Source organism: Ahaetulla prasina, chromosome 8 (genome assembly GCF_028640845.1).
Source record: "Ahaetulla prasina isolate Xishuangbanna chromosome 8, ASM2864084v1, whole genome shotgun sequence".
Lineage (NCBI taxonomy): Eukaryota > Metazoa > Chordata > Lepidosauria > Squamata > Colubridae > Ahaetulla > Ahaetulla prasina.
In genome coordinates this window covers 28,319,422-28,334,189 of record NC_080546.1, presented here as the reverse complement: position 1 = coordinate 28,334,189, position 14,768 = coordinate 28,319,422, and the positions used below count along the sequence as shown (strand labels likewise).

The following is a 14,768-nucleotide window of genomic DNA, read 5'->3' as shown; positions in this document are numbered from 1 at the left end:
TACAGGGTTTGGTTTTTAAACAATGTAAGTACTAAGCTCAACAATAAGAAGTGGTGCTTTAAAGGGCCTTCATTAGGAACTAGGAAGATAACAGCCTGTAGCTGAAATATCCACATGATGGGAAAAATGACCAAAAACACCCCAAGGTGGAAGATTTTGATTAGCCTTCTAAAGAACATTCTGTTGTTGCAAAGCTGTTGCTCAGAAATCATTCAGTGAATGCTTCAGGATTGCATGGTTATAAAAAGCAGACTAATACATTTTAATTTTTGATTACTATTACTGATTCTTAAATGCATCTCTTCAAGATTTCATTGCTACGACTAATTAATCTGTGAAAAGCAGTTAGAAAAAGGTCTTCCTCTCCATTCAGTTAATTCCTATGGCACCATCTCCATGATCCTAAATATTGCAATTGCCTTTATTAGATTGATATAGTTGCTCATTTCATGACTCTGTGTGGCATAGAACATATAAACAAAACAATGTAGAGATTAAAAACAATATAAATATTACAAACATTTAAAATATACAAAACTACAAGGCATGAAAAAAAAAAAATATTAACCACGCTAGTAGAGCCATCTTAAAAATGTCTTCTGTTCTCTGGGATCCTTGAGGGACTTCTGGAACATTAAAAGATAGGAACAAACCTGAGTTGGAGAGAATGTTCCAGATGGTGGGCACCACAACAGAAAAGGCTCGCCTTCTGGGACCCATCACCCTAGCAGATGGTAGCAACAACTTACCTTCTTTGCCAGATCTCATGGGATGGACTGTGATATAATTGGGAAAGATGGTTGCTAAGATAATAACCCAGTCCTATGCCATGAAGGGCTTTAAACCAGCACCTTGAATTGGAGGTGGAAGCAAACTGGCAGCCAATGCAACTCACAGAGCGGAAGTTCTGAGAACACACATAATTGCCCATGTTGCTGCATTCTGCACCAGTTGAGACTTCCACATCCTCTTCAAGGGCAGCCCCATATTAAACATATTACAGTAGTCCAATCTGGAAGTGACTTAAGGTCGGTGGGCAGAGCTTCCCAATCCAGGAATGGGTGTGACTGACATACGACATGAAGTTATGCAAAAGCCTTCCCAGACATGAGTGTTGCCTACTCTTCAAGCAAGAATCTAAGTCCAGAAGGTCCCCCAGAGTGTGCACCATATCAGTCTGGAGCAGTATGACCCCCATCCAAAGGTGACATAGTCCTTGAAACAACAGGCCCCCAAATCTAAAGCTGCTCAATTTTGCCAGGATTCAACTGAAGCCCGTTGTTCCCGTCCAGACCTCACAGCCTCCAGGCACTGAGATAAGATATTCATGGCATTGCTTAATTCATCAGCGGAAGAGATATATAATTGGGTATCATCATCTTCATTCATTGTCACGTGAAAGCCATATTTATTCAGAGTTTCCACCAGACACACTGCCTGGCCTTTGCTCTTCTGTGTTTTATAGTTTTGTTTTGGATTTGTTTCTGTGGCTTCAGACTATCATTCCTTAGCTGTCTCTCTTGTTGCAATACCATCTGCTGCCCCTCCACCCCAAATGTAGTCAGATCTGTTTCAATATTTAACTCCATGCATTCCAGCTGTCCCTGTCATACTGAATATTCACACTCTCAGGTCAAGAAATAGAGACGCATGCAAATGATGAGTTATTATTATATTAACCCTAAACAATTTTTGCAGAACCTGCCCTGCTGATTATTGGCAAATACTGCTGCAAAATTTTGGCTGCCTGATCAAAAGTCATCCGATTATAGGAAAGTCAGGAGGAGCAGGAAAACATACATGCTCTCCCTCTGTTCTCGTGTTTTCTCAAAGTCCTTCCACACAAAATGTCAAAAATTACATATTTAAAAACTCATCCGCCTGACATCAGTTGTGCACATTGTGCAAGTTTTTTATATTGCTATTGGTAACATGCAAGCATTCTGGATTGTCCCAAAGGTGCTTTTTCAGGAGGCAACTGGACTTCCTTGTTTTTTCTTTTGAAGAAGGGTCGTTGAAGCACTTGGGGGTTTATCTGTGCCCTCAGGGTCACCTGAGTAGTGCTCCTGGTTCCTGTAGTCTTCAAGGACCCTCTAAAAGGATGCAGATTGCTAGCTGTCTGCAGGTAATATAAATCCTTCCATTCCCCACTATCCTGTCAGAGATGAAGAAGCTTCTTAGATGAGAAGTGAAACGTCTTCAAAAGAAAAACCAAGAAAGTCCCGTTGCCTCCTGAAAAAGCATCTTTGGGACAACTGTGACCTGGATGACTGAGAATCTCTACAGATCCTGAAGTTGTATTTTTCCATGCACCGGAATAAATTGGAATTCATATCTAGAGATGTCTGCACCTGTAGCTTATTCTTTTTTTTCCCCCACTTCACTTGCAGTGGCATGCCTTGTCGCGTGAAGAGCAGGCAAAATATTACGAACTCGCTCGGAAAGAAAGGCAGCTACACATGCAACTGTATCCTGGCTGGTCTGCAAGAGACAACTACGTAAGCTTTGTATTTATATTGTCTTGATTTTGCTGTAAGGAAGACACAGCAGTCTGAATGTGCACATGGAACAAAAGCAGAGGTGGGTTTCAGCAGGTTCTGACCAGTTTTGGAGAACCGGTAGTGGAAATTTTGAGTAGCTCGGAGAACCAGTAGTAAAAATTCTGACTGGCCTCGCCCCCATCCATTCTCTGCATCCCAAGTCCCAGCTGATCAGGAGGAAATGGGGATTTTGCAGTATCCTTCCCCTGAAGTGGAATGGGAATGGAGATTTTACAGTATCTTTCCCCTGCCATGCCCACCAAGCCACACCCACAGAAACTGGTAGTAAAAAAAAATTGAAACCCACTATTGAACAAAAGGTCATTGCATTGGCAATTTGTTCAGTTTGAGTGCCATACATTTTTTTTCTTCTCTCTTTTTAGGATCATTTTTACATGTACAAATGGATTCAAAATGTTCTTTTTTGGTTGGTTTTTTTGGCCCAGCTTTATGCCTATCCGAAAAATACATCAGAATGGCAATTCAGTATTGTTGTTGTTAGTTGCAAAGTCATGTCTGACCGATCGCAACCCCATGGACAACGTTCCTCCAGGCCTTCCTATTCTCTACCATCCTCTGGAGTCCATTTAACCTCACGCCTACTGCTTCAGTGACTCCATCCAGCCACCTCATTCTCTGAATTCAGCATTAGATAATTGTTTTGCATATCTCGGTGCAGGGATTTATGTCCTAAAACTGATCACTGTTTTGACATAGGCTTATCCTATGGTTAATGAATACACATGACAGTGATTGTCATTTGAACGATGTCCTACTGGAATTATCTTGGAATTTATCTTGGCAATGTGAAAATTGTGTGTGTATAGTTGTCCTAAAGCAAACAAAATGTAGTGTGCATTGAGTTGAGCAGCAATCCTTTTGGCTGTGGGATATCTGTTATTGTTAAAAAAAACAACCCAAGTTAACAGCATTTTATGAAATTGTGAGTTCTCCCCTCCCCCCAAAATAAGATTTTCACCCAGCAAATTATAACAATATTTCATTACAATTAAACAGTATGTCTTCCATTAACTTTGTAAATAGTTCTTTAAGAAAAATCCATACTTACGATAGGCAGAGACTTATTTATCTGAGAGTTAGTTAAGACAGGGCCTTGATGACTCTTAAAATAAACAATTCAAAGAAGTGCCTAATCCCAGCCATAGTTCTGACTTTGAAAATATAGTCTCTCACACATTCATTAAGATTTCAATCGATAGTGGGATATATCCTTAATCTCATGTGCCTAGTTAATGCCAGATAAATAGACTTACTGCCTTAGTCAAATTCCATAAAAGAGCCAATGAGCTTCAGAGCAGAGTGAATCATCTTTGCCTAGTACCTACATTCATTTAACAAAGCAGTTTATGTGTCAGTCCATTTTGCAAACCTTATTCAGTTTTAATGAATTATGCTAAGATGGAAAGAAAAAAAAGGATAACACCCTATCCAGCTATTGGAAATTAAGAGCATTAGTAGATATTTTAATTCTTAGCATGGGGATTGTAAACTCCTTTAAGATTTCTCAGCAATACTTTTAGCAGCTTCTCAAATTAGATTCTAGTTAGCCAACAGTAAATATATATTGAGTTTGATTACTTTCCCCCCTCCCCCTTAAATGTTCATGGTACACACATTGTTCCAATTCTATGACTCACAAATAGCTTGTGAAGGATATTTTCTTTAGTGCAATGCCATATTGTACCCCCCCCTTTCAGTGGTTATGAATGATGAATAAAACCTGAGCTACTATGCAAAACTTAATTAGCAGAGGAATTTTGAGGTTATGGTGAAGTTTACTTGCCATGTAGGAGGAAAAGCCCATTCTTACTCCAGGAGGCTGATACAGATTTTGCAATCCAGCATTTCTTGTAGCATAAAGTTCAATAAATAGTACAGCTGTTCTGCAATTCCCAGCAAGCAAGTTCTTTTCCTCTCTCACATTTCTGGATTATTAAAAAAGCTTTTTCTAGAATTTCTGTCACACTGGTCCTCCATTGAAGGGATTGTCTACTGCATTTGAAAAGAGGTTTGCAAGTAACTTTTGGTGAGATTGATGTGAACTCTATGATTGCCTGCCTCTTGTCAATCTGGCAAAAATGGTGGAAGTTATATAAACAAAAATAACTTGTCTACAATAAAATATAAGCAAAATTTAACATTCATCTTTGAGAATTATAGAAACAGAGACACAACATAGAATATTTTAGGATTGCTTATATAGCAGTAGCACTTAGACTTATAAACTGCTACTTAATGCTTTACAGCGTTCTCTAAGCAGTTTACAGTCAGCATATTGCCCCCAACAATTTGGGTCCTCATTTTACTGACCTCAGATGGATGGAAGACTGAGTCAACCTCGAGCTTCTCAGAATCGAACTCCTGGAGTGAGCAGTGAGTTAGTCTGCAGTACTGCATTCTAACCACTGTGCCAGCATGATTCTGAACGATCTCTTTTCTTGTTATTTATTTCCTTATTATAAATAACGACCTTTTTCCTTACTTTTTAAAGGGAAAGAAGAAAAAGAGGAAGAGAGAGAAACTACAGGAGTCAACATCAGGTATATTTATGGGTAGATATTCATGTTAAATATTATTGGCTGTGTTTTAAAGACCGAGTACATTGCTTCAAGATGTCAATTTTTCTCCATAAACGACAATACATATTCTAGAGTAACATGGTTGCTATAACTTCTTTGCCAAATCTATATCAATAAAGAGGGGGGAGAACAGCCCTGAATAGGCAAATTTCTTGTGCATGGACAATCTTTACTGAAGACTGTCCATGTATGAGAAATTACTGAAAGGCTATCCATGTATGAGTTATTACTGAAAATTATAAAACTATCCACTATCCACTTATATAAGCAGTACCAGTTCAAAAAAATTAAGAAGCAATGACAAAAAGTCAACTGCCTTTTATTCTTTGGTACCATTGTTTAGATTCAGGAAACATTACTTGAGAAGCTGTTTTGTTTCCCCATGTCATAAATTGCGTTTTAGCTTCATCAACCCCACTACTGAGTTCCAGAAGGCTTAAGAATATTATCTTTCGGGGACTGTTAAGCAGAGATCAGGGGTCTCCAACCTTGGCAACTTTAAGATTTGTGGACTTCAACTCCCAGAATCCCTCAGCCAGCAAAGCTTTGCTGGCTGAGGGATTCTGGGAGTTGAAGTCCACAAGTCTTAAAGTTGCCAAGGTTGGAGACCCCTGTTTTAGATCAATTTATTTCTTCATTGGAGAAGAGCCAGTTGGAGCAGCTTGTGAGCCTTGTAAATAAATCAGTAAATCTCATCAGACGTGGGCTACTGCCGGTTTGGACTGGTTTGGGCGAACCAGTAATTGCAACCTGCGGGTGGACCCGTCCCCGCCCACCTGCCCTGCTGCTATCCCGTCCTATATCACCATGTTTTTGAAGTCAGGTGCCTGCGCGGAAGGCGCTCAGGCGGGTGAAGCAAGCATGTGCACGCACACATGAGCTCACATTTTCAGTGCTGGGCGAACTGGTTGTTACAACCGGTAGTAGCCGATCCCAGAATCTCATGGATAAATTATGAATTAGTAATTTCCTGTAAAATGACCTGTAAAATATTTGGATAGAAGAATAATATGAAATCCCGGGTTTGTAGATTCTTCTGAGAAGACACCATGACAAACTACTTCCATATTGTTGCCAAGAAAACTGCAGAATCAAGCACCATTCAAAGGAGACTTTATATTAACATAAAGTACTTTTTTTTAGAAGTGGTTTAAAAATTTTTTGCTGAAAGCATCAGTGAGTTTCTCTCTTTTTAAAAAAAATTAAAATGGCTGGTATAAGAACCATAAAAGGCAGAGGAAATCAATCAGCAATGCATATTCTAGCATAAGACCTTTTATTTGGGGTAGGCAAAAAAAATTATTCAGTGAAATTTGTTTAAAAAAACCAACAATCTTCTACAGGTACCACCCCACGAATGACAGCTGCCTACATCTGAAGCATGGTAAGAATATTTATAAAAGACTTTCTACTAAATTTTTTATATATATATACATACATCAAAAGATTTCCTAAAACTTTCCTACATTTAATATTTGGAAAAAAAATCAAGAAATTATAGCACACACAAATTTAATGTGCTACCCTCAAATGAATGTTCTTATGATTAATGGTTTTTATACCGGCTGTGTATTTTAGAGCCAATTCTTTTTCCGTTTATTATTTAATTTTGTCATGCAAACTAACTATACCTCACTGACTAGCTGCAAGTCTGAAGTCCAATGATTTTAATAAGCAGTTAAACCATTTTGACTGGCATCATACTGCAAAAATCTTCATTAGAAACAAGTTAAACCAAACTGATTTGTTCTGATCACTGTTTTATAACCTTGACTGGCAGGATAAAGTGTATTTTTATTTCAAAATACTTATACATTGTAAGTAAAACAAACAGTAAAGAAAACAGAATGCCTAATATAATGTTTGTATGTTAGTGTCATTTCATTTATATGTTTGTGTGGCAGCATTTATGAATGCAAGAAAAAAGCTTCAATATTTCAATATGAGTTTAATTCTTCCAACATTATGCTAAGAATTGTGGATAGTGAAGATTCCAATGTCGAGCATGGAAATCAGGAAACTCAGGCAGTTCAAACAAATATAAGGGTTTATGGAAAGCTTATGCTCTCTACAAGAATCTGAACTACTAATGGTCAAAGCAAATTGGCAATAGATAAGAGTCAATGGAATTGAAGGTGGGCTGAATTTAGATCTCTTGTGGATATGAAGGGGCTCGAGACTGATGACACATTTGATCCCTCCCTCGGGCTCAGCCTGGTCATCTCCTACATCCAATGATGTATATATAAAAAAATTCTTACATTAAATATTAGCATGTAATATCAAATTTTGAATGTATCGAATATAACAACCATTTAAATCTTACACTGAAGTTACTTCAGTAATACATTTACCAAATCCTATTGTCCATAAATATTAACCAAATAATCACCTTTATTAATCTTCAATAATTAATCACCTTCATTTGTGATTAATCAAATAATATTTTTTTCATTCACTATCAAAATTACAGTTATTGGGAAGCTTAATCAGTCAATAAGCAGTAAAACATTTTTATAGATATAAATTATTGATAAAGTAAAAATAAATTCTAACTATTAATAAATATGTGCAAATTACTCAGCTTTTTATTAGGTATTCTAAATTTTTTTTTTAAAAAAAAGTCCTCAAATATGCTAAATTTGAAAAATAGTCTATTTTTAACCTGGTGAAATTTCCTGAATTTTAAGATGTTCTCTGTTTTGGACAGCTCAAGCTGTTTCAGTTGCCTAAAAATATGACTTTGTATTACAATAATATTTATATAATTTATATTATACATATCGTACAACTGTTTTAAATTGCAATATACATTGAATTTGGGTACAAAGAGTGATAACGCTCTTAACATAAATACTTGCATCATCACATTTTTTAAATCAAAAAGTTATTGTCATTTGTATATTGGGAAGTGGGTTTCTTGCAGGGTGGGGCTGCAGTAATAAATTGATCATCTTGTGCAAGTGGTAAGAAATCAGAAGTCTAGACGTCAGTGAAGAAAACATTAAAATGTTCTGATAGCTCATCTGAATCATGTTCTTGACTTGTGGAGAATAATAGAACTAGAAGTGGCCAATTCAATCACTTCAGTGCAAAAATCCCAGTTGAAGTATCCTTTCCAGATGTCCACCTTGCTTCTTCTTGAACACATCTAGTAGAGAAAACCCACCATTTCTCTGGGCAATTGGTTCCATTGTCAAACTGCTCTATTATGCAGGATTTTTAAGCATTTAATTGTAACTTGCCTTCTAATAAAATCAATATATTGCTCTATACCCTGTATTCTAGAGTGGTGGAAAATAAGCCCTATTGTTTTTATATGTATGAATCTTTTTAAGTACCATATTTTTTGGAGTATAAGACACATTTTTTCCCTCCTAAAAGAGGCTGAAAAAGTGGATGCATCTTATACTCTGAATGTCCCCACTCTTCAGCCTCTGCAGCCTTCCTGGCTGCAGAGAGTGCCAGCAACAATGGCTTGTGTTTTTCGACTCCATGCATCATGTTTTCAGCCTCCAAATGCTCCGTTTGAGAGCCCTTCAAGGCTGCGGGGATTGCCAAAGCACATCACTGCGGATCGCCACCCGAAAACGCAAGGCATTTGGAGGCTGAAAACGTTACGCGTGGTGCCCAAACTGGCTACCCGGAACAGCTGCTTACTTCTCTTACTCCTTCCGCATTTCACCTGCTTTAGTCACTGAAGCTCCCTCCAATGATCAGCTGTACTTTTGAAACTGTTTTTCAGCCCCAACACAAGCAAAGTGATCTTCCGTGCTTTGTCTGCTTTTCTAATTGCTGCTCCCCCCAACGATCGGCTGTGCTTTAGAAGCTGTTTTTTAGCTTCTAAACCAGCCCCAACCTCAAAACCAGAGAGCGAACTAATGTGCTGAAACAGACCAGGCTAAGGCTCATCAGATGAATATCTGGTAGGCAGAATTTTTTTCCCCCTATTTCCCTCCCCAAAAACTAAGGTGTGCCTTATACTCCAAAAAATATAGTATTTGAAAAATGCTAGGATATGCCTCCTCAGTCTTCTGTTCTTGAGGCTAAACATTCCCAAATCTTCCTATCTTTCTTCACAGGACTTAGTGTCTAATTCTTGGATCATCCTCATTGCTCTTCTTTGAATCTGATGCAGTTTGTCTGAATCATTTTAAAATATGCCCAGTACCAGAAAAAAATTCAAGATATTATGATACAAAGTACTAATACCAAAGCACTATTCCCCATCCTATACCTATGCATTTGGGGTTTTTTTCTAAGGAAATAATTGTCCATTAAGTTTCCATTGGTTCCCCTTTAAGTTTCCATTGGTTTCCATTAAGTTTATTCATTTCTTGAAGATCAAGATTCTTTTCCATTTTATTTTCTGCCTTCTAGAATATTTTTATGCCATCCAATTTTGTGTCATATGCAAATCTGATAAGCATTCCCCGTTCTTCATCTGAGACATTAATAAAAATTTGGAAATGTACAAGACTATAGACTGAACCTTATGATACCCACTCAATATTTCATCCAGTTTGATGAGAAATTTTTAAGTACAATTTTTTTTGAGCCAACTGTGTATCCATTTAATTATCATACCCTCCAGCTCATACTTAACGAGCTTGCTAATCAGAATGTCATGGAGTTCTTTATCAAATGTTTTGCTGCAATCGAGATAGATTAACTCTACAATATTTCCACAATTTATTACAGAAACTAATAAAAAAAATGAGATAAAGTTAGTCTGGCAAAATTTGGCCTTGAGAAATGTATGCAACTTCTGGCAATTACCATATTGTTTTCAAGGTACTATAAAATGATCCTTTTATGATCTGGCCTACAGTCATTCCTGGTGTTGATTCATAATGACTTATTCTGTAGTTCCTTGTATCCTCCTTCAAAGATACAGGCAGGATTTTGCTCCATCAGTCTTCTGGCACTTCTTCCATTCTCCAGGATTTATTAAACAGGAACAACTTCATCTTCCCATACTTTAGAACAAGGGTCTCCAACCTTGGCAACTTTGCTGGCTGCGGAATTCTGGGAGTTGAAGTCCGCCAAGCTTAAAGTTACCAAGGTTGGAGACCCCTGCTTTAGAATGCTGTACTCATTCAACTCATTCAAAATAAATAGGCATTCTCCAACCAAGTGCCAATTTGGCACATTTTAAACCTTTGCTTTCCAAATACAGACACTGCCAAAATTATTGGTTTACCTCCATTTCCCACCCCAAAGAATCCCAATTCGCCATGAAATAAGATGAAACTAACACAAGTAAATGGCACCTATAATTCTAACATAGTATTTGTAGCATACCCTTTTGAAGCAATAACTCAAGGAAGTGCTTTTGTAGCTCTGAACAACAACAACAACAACAACAACAATAATATAAGTTGTTGAAACTGAGATGGTGAAGATCTTGTGGGACTTTTGAATACAGGCAGATCATTGTTTGGAACACAACACGCCAGATATCACGGTTGTCGAGGGACGAAGTGTACAGTTTATTGATATCTCTGTACCAGGAGACACCAGAGTCAAAGAAAAAGAACTGGAAAAAAAATCACAAAATATCGCGACCTGGCCATTGAAACTACACAGTTATGGATAAAACATGTAACAGTAATACCCATTGTCATTGGGGCACCTGGTACCATGTCCAAGAATTTTACAAAACACATCAAGAAATTGCAGCTTCCTGCAATAATACCAGCGGAACTGCAAAAAACTGTGCTACCCAGAACATCGTATATTTTAAGAAGATACTTGGTTGATACCTAGGACTCTGGCAGCAACCCGTATCAGCCATCAGCACCAGCCTATGATATTTGTGACACATTTTAAAATGTCCAGTTGACTGAGTTTTACATTTAATGAATAAAAGAGATAATAATAATAATGATGATATATTAAATCTATAAACCACCTGACTCCCATCGACTCTGGGTGGTTTACAATTGGTACAATATTTAGAAAGAATGCAGAAAACATTAAAACGGCACAATAAAAGGACAACAGAGGAGAAATAGAAAGGAGCATCAATCATCCTCTCCAAATAAGACATCAATACTTCTCAGCTGGCAGTTTGTCTTAGTCTGCTTGAGCAAAGTGCTCCATTTGTCTTGGTTTTGATGGGTTCTTTCTCCCAATTTTGAGTCTCAGCTTTTTCCATAAATGTTCTCTAGAATTCAGATCAGGACTCATAGCAGGCCACTTCAAGCAGTCCAATGTTTGCTTTTAACCATTGTTAGGTTGGGCTCCAGCACGAGTCCGGAAGCGCAGAAGACTAAACCTCCAGTTCCAATGACCGATATAGATTGGATCTTGCATTATTGGCTTCCTTTAGATGTATGTTTTGGGTCATTATCCTGCTGACATGACAGAGACAGAGATTTTTGACACTGGAAATTATGTTTCCCACCCAGAATGCCTTGATAACCTTATTATTTCATTGTGCTTTGCACAAATTCAAAGCACCCAATTCTGGAGCCAACATAGTAACCTCGTAATACCCTTTCCAAGTTTCACAGCAGGAATGTTTAAAATCATAGTTTTTCCTTCTGTGAACATAGAGTTGCTATGATTTACCAAAAAGCTTTAATTTTGTTTCAACTATTCAAAAGACATTTTCCCAGAAGAACTATGTTTGTCGACATGCATTTCAGTAACTGCAGGCTTGCTTTTTTTAATGTCTTTTTTTCAGAAGTTCAGGGGTGCAACTTGCTGTTGTATCTTGGCCACGGAGATCAACCAAGATGTATTATGAATTTCCTTCTTTCTTCAACATTCAAATTATATTTCCGCTCAATCTGGGTTTCAATTTTCTTCCCGGGACCGTTTTTGGCCTCCTGAACCCTCTGTGCATCCCATTTTTATCCTCCCCGGCAGAGAAGCACTCTGCAGAGAAGCACTCTGCAAGCCAAAAATGGGCCCAGTTTTGGCCTGAAAAGTGCTTCTGGGGGCCAGGGAAGGCGAAAACGGGATGCGTGGGGGGAGGGGTTCAGGAGGCCAAAAATGGGCCTGTTTTTGCCAAAACCAGATGCACGGAGGATTTGGGAGTCCAAAAACGGGGCTGGTTTTGGCCTGAACACTGCAAAAATGGGACCCATGGGGAAGGGGGTTGAGGAGGCCAAAAATGGGCCCATTTTTGTAAAAATTGGATGCGCAGAGGGTTTGAGAGGCCAAAAATGGGCCTGGTTTTGGCCTGCAAAGTGCTTCTGGGGGCCGGGGGAAGCAAAAATGGGACATGTGGAGACCAAAAACTATTTATTTCCTTGTTTCCTCCTCTATAGCTAGTCTTATAGTCCGGTGCATCTTATAGTTTGAAAAATATGGTACTTATATCTGTTTCAACTTATTTCATGGCAAATTGGAATTCTTTGGGGAAAAGTTGAGGGATACCAATACTTTTGGCTATGTCTGTACATTTTTACTGTTTTAGGCATGTCCTTGATGACGTGTCCCCTCTTCCTATCTCTCTGCTTTATTTCTTTTCAAACTTTACTTTTGGGTAGCCATATTTGCTGCTTCTGCTGTCCTTTTCCAGTTCTCATAAGAATATTTTCCAGTTTTATGTTAATATTTACAGATTGTTTTTGACTTACATTTAGTGACCATCCAAAGCTATAACAGCACTGGAAAAAGCGACTGATGACCATTTTTCACACTTACGACTGTTGTATCAGCCCCGTGGTCACATGATCAAAATTCAGATGCTTAGCAACTGACTCAAATTTATGATGGCTGCAGTGTCCCGGGGGGGGTCTTATGATCATCTTTTGCAACCTTCTGCAGGAGTGCTATTCAGCAGGTTCTGGAGAACCGGTAGCGGAAATTTTGAGTAGTTCAGAGAACTGACAAATATCACTTCTGGCTGGCTCCAGAGTGGGGTGGGATTAGAGATTTTACAGTATCCTTTCCCTGCCTTGCCCACCAAGACACGCCCACCAAGCCACACCACGCTCACCAAGCCACGCCCACAGAACCAATAGCAAAAAAAATTGAATTCCACCTTGATTGGTGCTTCTGACAAGCAAAGTCTACGGGAAACCAGATTCACTTAGCAACCGTGTTACTAATATAGCAAGTGCAGTGACTCCCTTGACAACTGTGGCAAAAAAGGCCATAAAACGAGGCAAAGCTCACTTAACAAATGTCTCGCTTAGCAAGAAATTTTGGGCTCAATTGTGGTCATAAGTCAAAGACTATATGTAGAATTTTTAGGAACTCTCTTTTTTCCCCATAAATTTTTCCCACCAGAAAATTATACTACCTTTATTAAAATCCACTTTTTAAAACACAAGATGTACAAAATACTTAGCAAACCATGTAGCTTTTTTAAATGTTTAAAATCAAGAACTCCACCATTATGTACCATTACTTTATACCAATATTCCTGTTAACCTCCACTTTTTTACTCATAGGTCTTCTCTTATATGCTCTTTACCTTTTTCCATTTCCCAGAGCTACCCATTTCCTTGCATGCAAAATATCTAAATGCCATGAAGTCTGCAAATCTTGGAAGCGGGATAAATTGTATGCAAAGTAGAGACAAGTTAATTAGTCTAATTTTTATAATCCTTTTCACAGAATTTGGGTAACTTGGCACTCTGTATGTTATCACTTGCTACAAGCAGAAAAAAAAAAAAAGACCAAGTAGTTCCCATTCTTTTAAAATAGGTCTGTAGGACACATCCAGCAAAACATTAGCAGAAGCTGTCTTAAGTCAGGGCCAGGCAGATTTTAGGCTTTAAATATAAATGCAAGCTTGTAAACATAGTCTCATCCCATAAAATTGTCTTCAGTTCTAAAACGGGAGCTTTCACACATGACCTTTCCCAAATATTTTCCCCAATCCTACTTGACCTTTGAAATCTAATTTAGGAAGGTAAAATGGCTTGATTTTGCTGATATCTGTGACCATATAAATCTACATAAAAATAATAAAGTAAATAAACCAATTTGATTTTTGGGATCTGTGCCGAATATGTTCCTTGGTATTTGGGCCTTTTAGCTATTGTTGTCTTTCCCCATCCTTAATATTAAAAACCAGATAAAATTCTGGAATGTAAATACATGAACCAGGATACAGATTCTTCTTATTCCATAACATTAGCATGCAAATGGCAGGAGAATTGGGATAAGTAAAAGGATGCATCAGGCAATACATGAATAAGCTACAATAAGAAGAGATAACTGCTAGTTTAGACCAAACTACAGTGAAATCTCATTTTCTCCAATTTCAATGGTAGCGGTCCAAATTTTCCTTGTGATTTATAACATGTGTAAATTGCCTGATGATGTAATCAGATAAATAATGTAAATCCTTGCTATGCTGTCCTCTTCAGTTCAGTGGACATTTCTGAATAAGAAAATAGAGTAACTGAAGTGATGAGATTTCAGTGTATTCATAGTTTTAAAAGCCTCTTTGGGCATTTTACTTCAGCGGTTAAATTAAAATTAGCTGATTAACAGGATTTAGGCCAAGTAGGGAAACATTTTCTGTTGCATTCAAGAGAAAATCTCCTTCTAACCAGGCATTACTTTGTGTGAAAATCCCACCAGTTATTTCAAGATCTGCGTGTCATTTCTTGAATTTACCCGGTTTACTACTGTGGCAAGCAAGATGCTGCATTGTGAA

The 14,768-nt window shown here is 37.9% G+C and overlaps 1 protein-coding gene across 7 annotated transcripts in view; it reads left to right on the top strand.

The window, feature by feature from the left end:
* LEF1 (lymphoid enhancer binding factor 1) overlaps positions 1-14,768 on the top strand; it is a 117,052-nt gene that overhangs the window by 91,995 nt on the left and 10,289 nt on the right. For 5 of the 7 annotated variants that reach the window (XM_058193283.1, XM_058193282.1, XM_058193288.1 and 2 more), the window contains 2 exons: positions 2,391-2,498; positions 5,053-5,101. In XM_058193283.1, coding sequence (XP_058049266.1) covers positions 2,391-2,498; positions 5,053-5,101 — 157 coding nt within the window. Of the gene's footprint in view, positions 1-2,390; positions 2,499-5,052; positions 5,102-6,483; positions 6,525-14,768 lie in introns of all 7 variants that reach the window. The other 2 variants (XM_058193287.1, XM_058193289.1) reach the window with 1 other exon arrangement.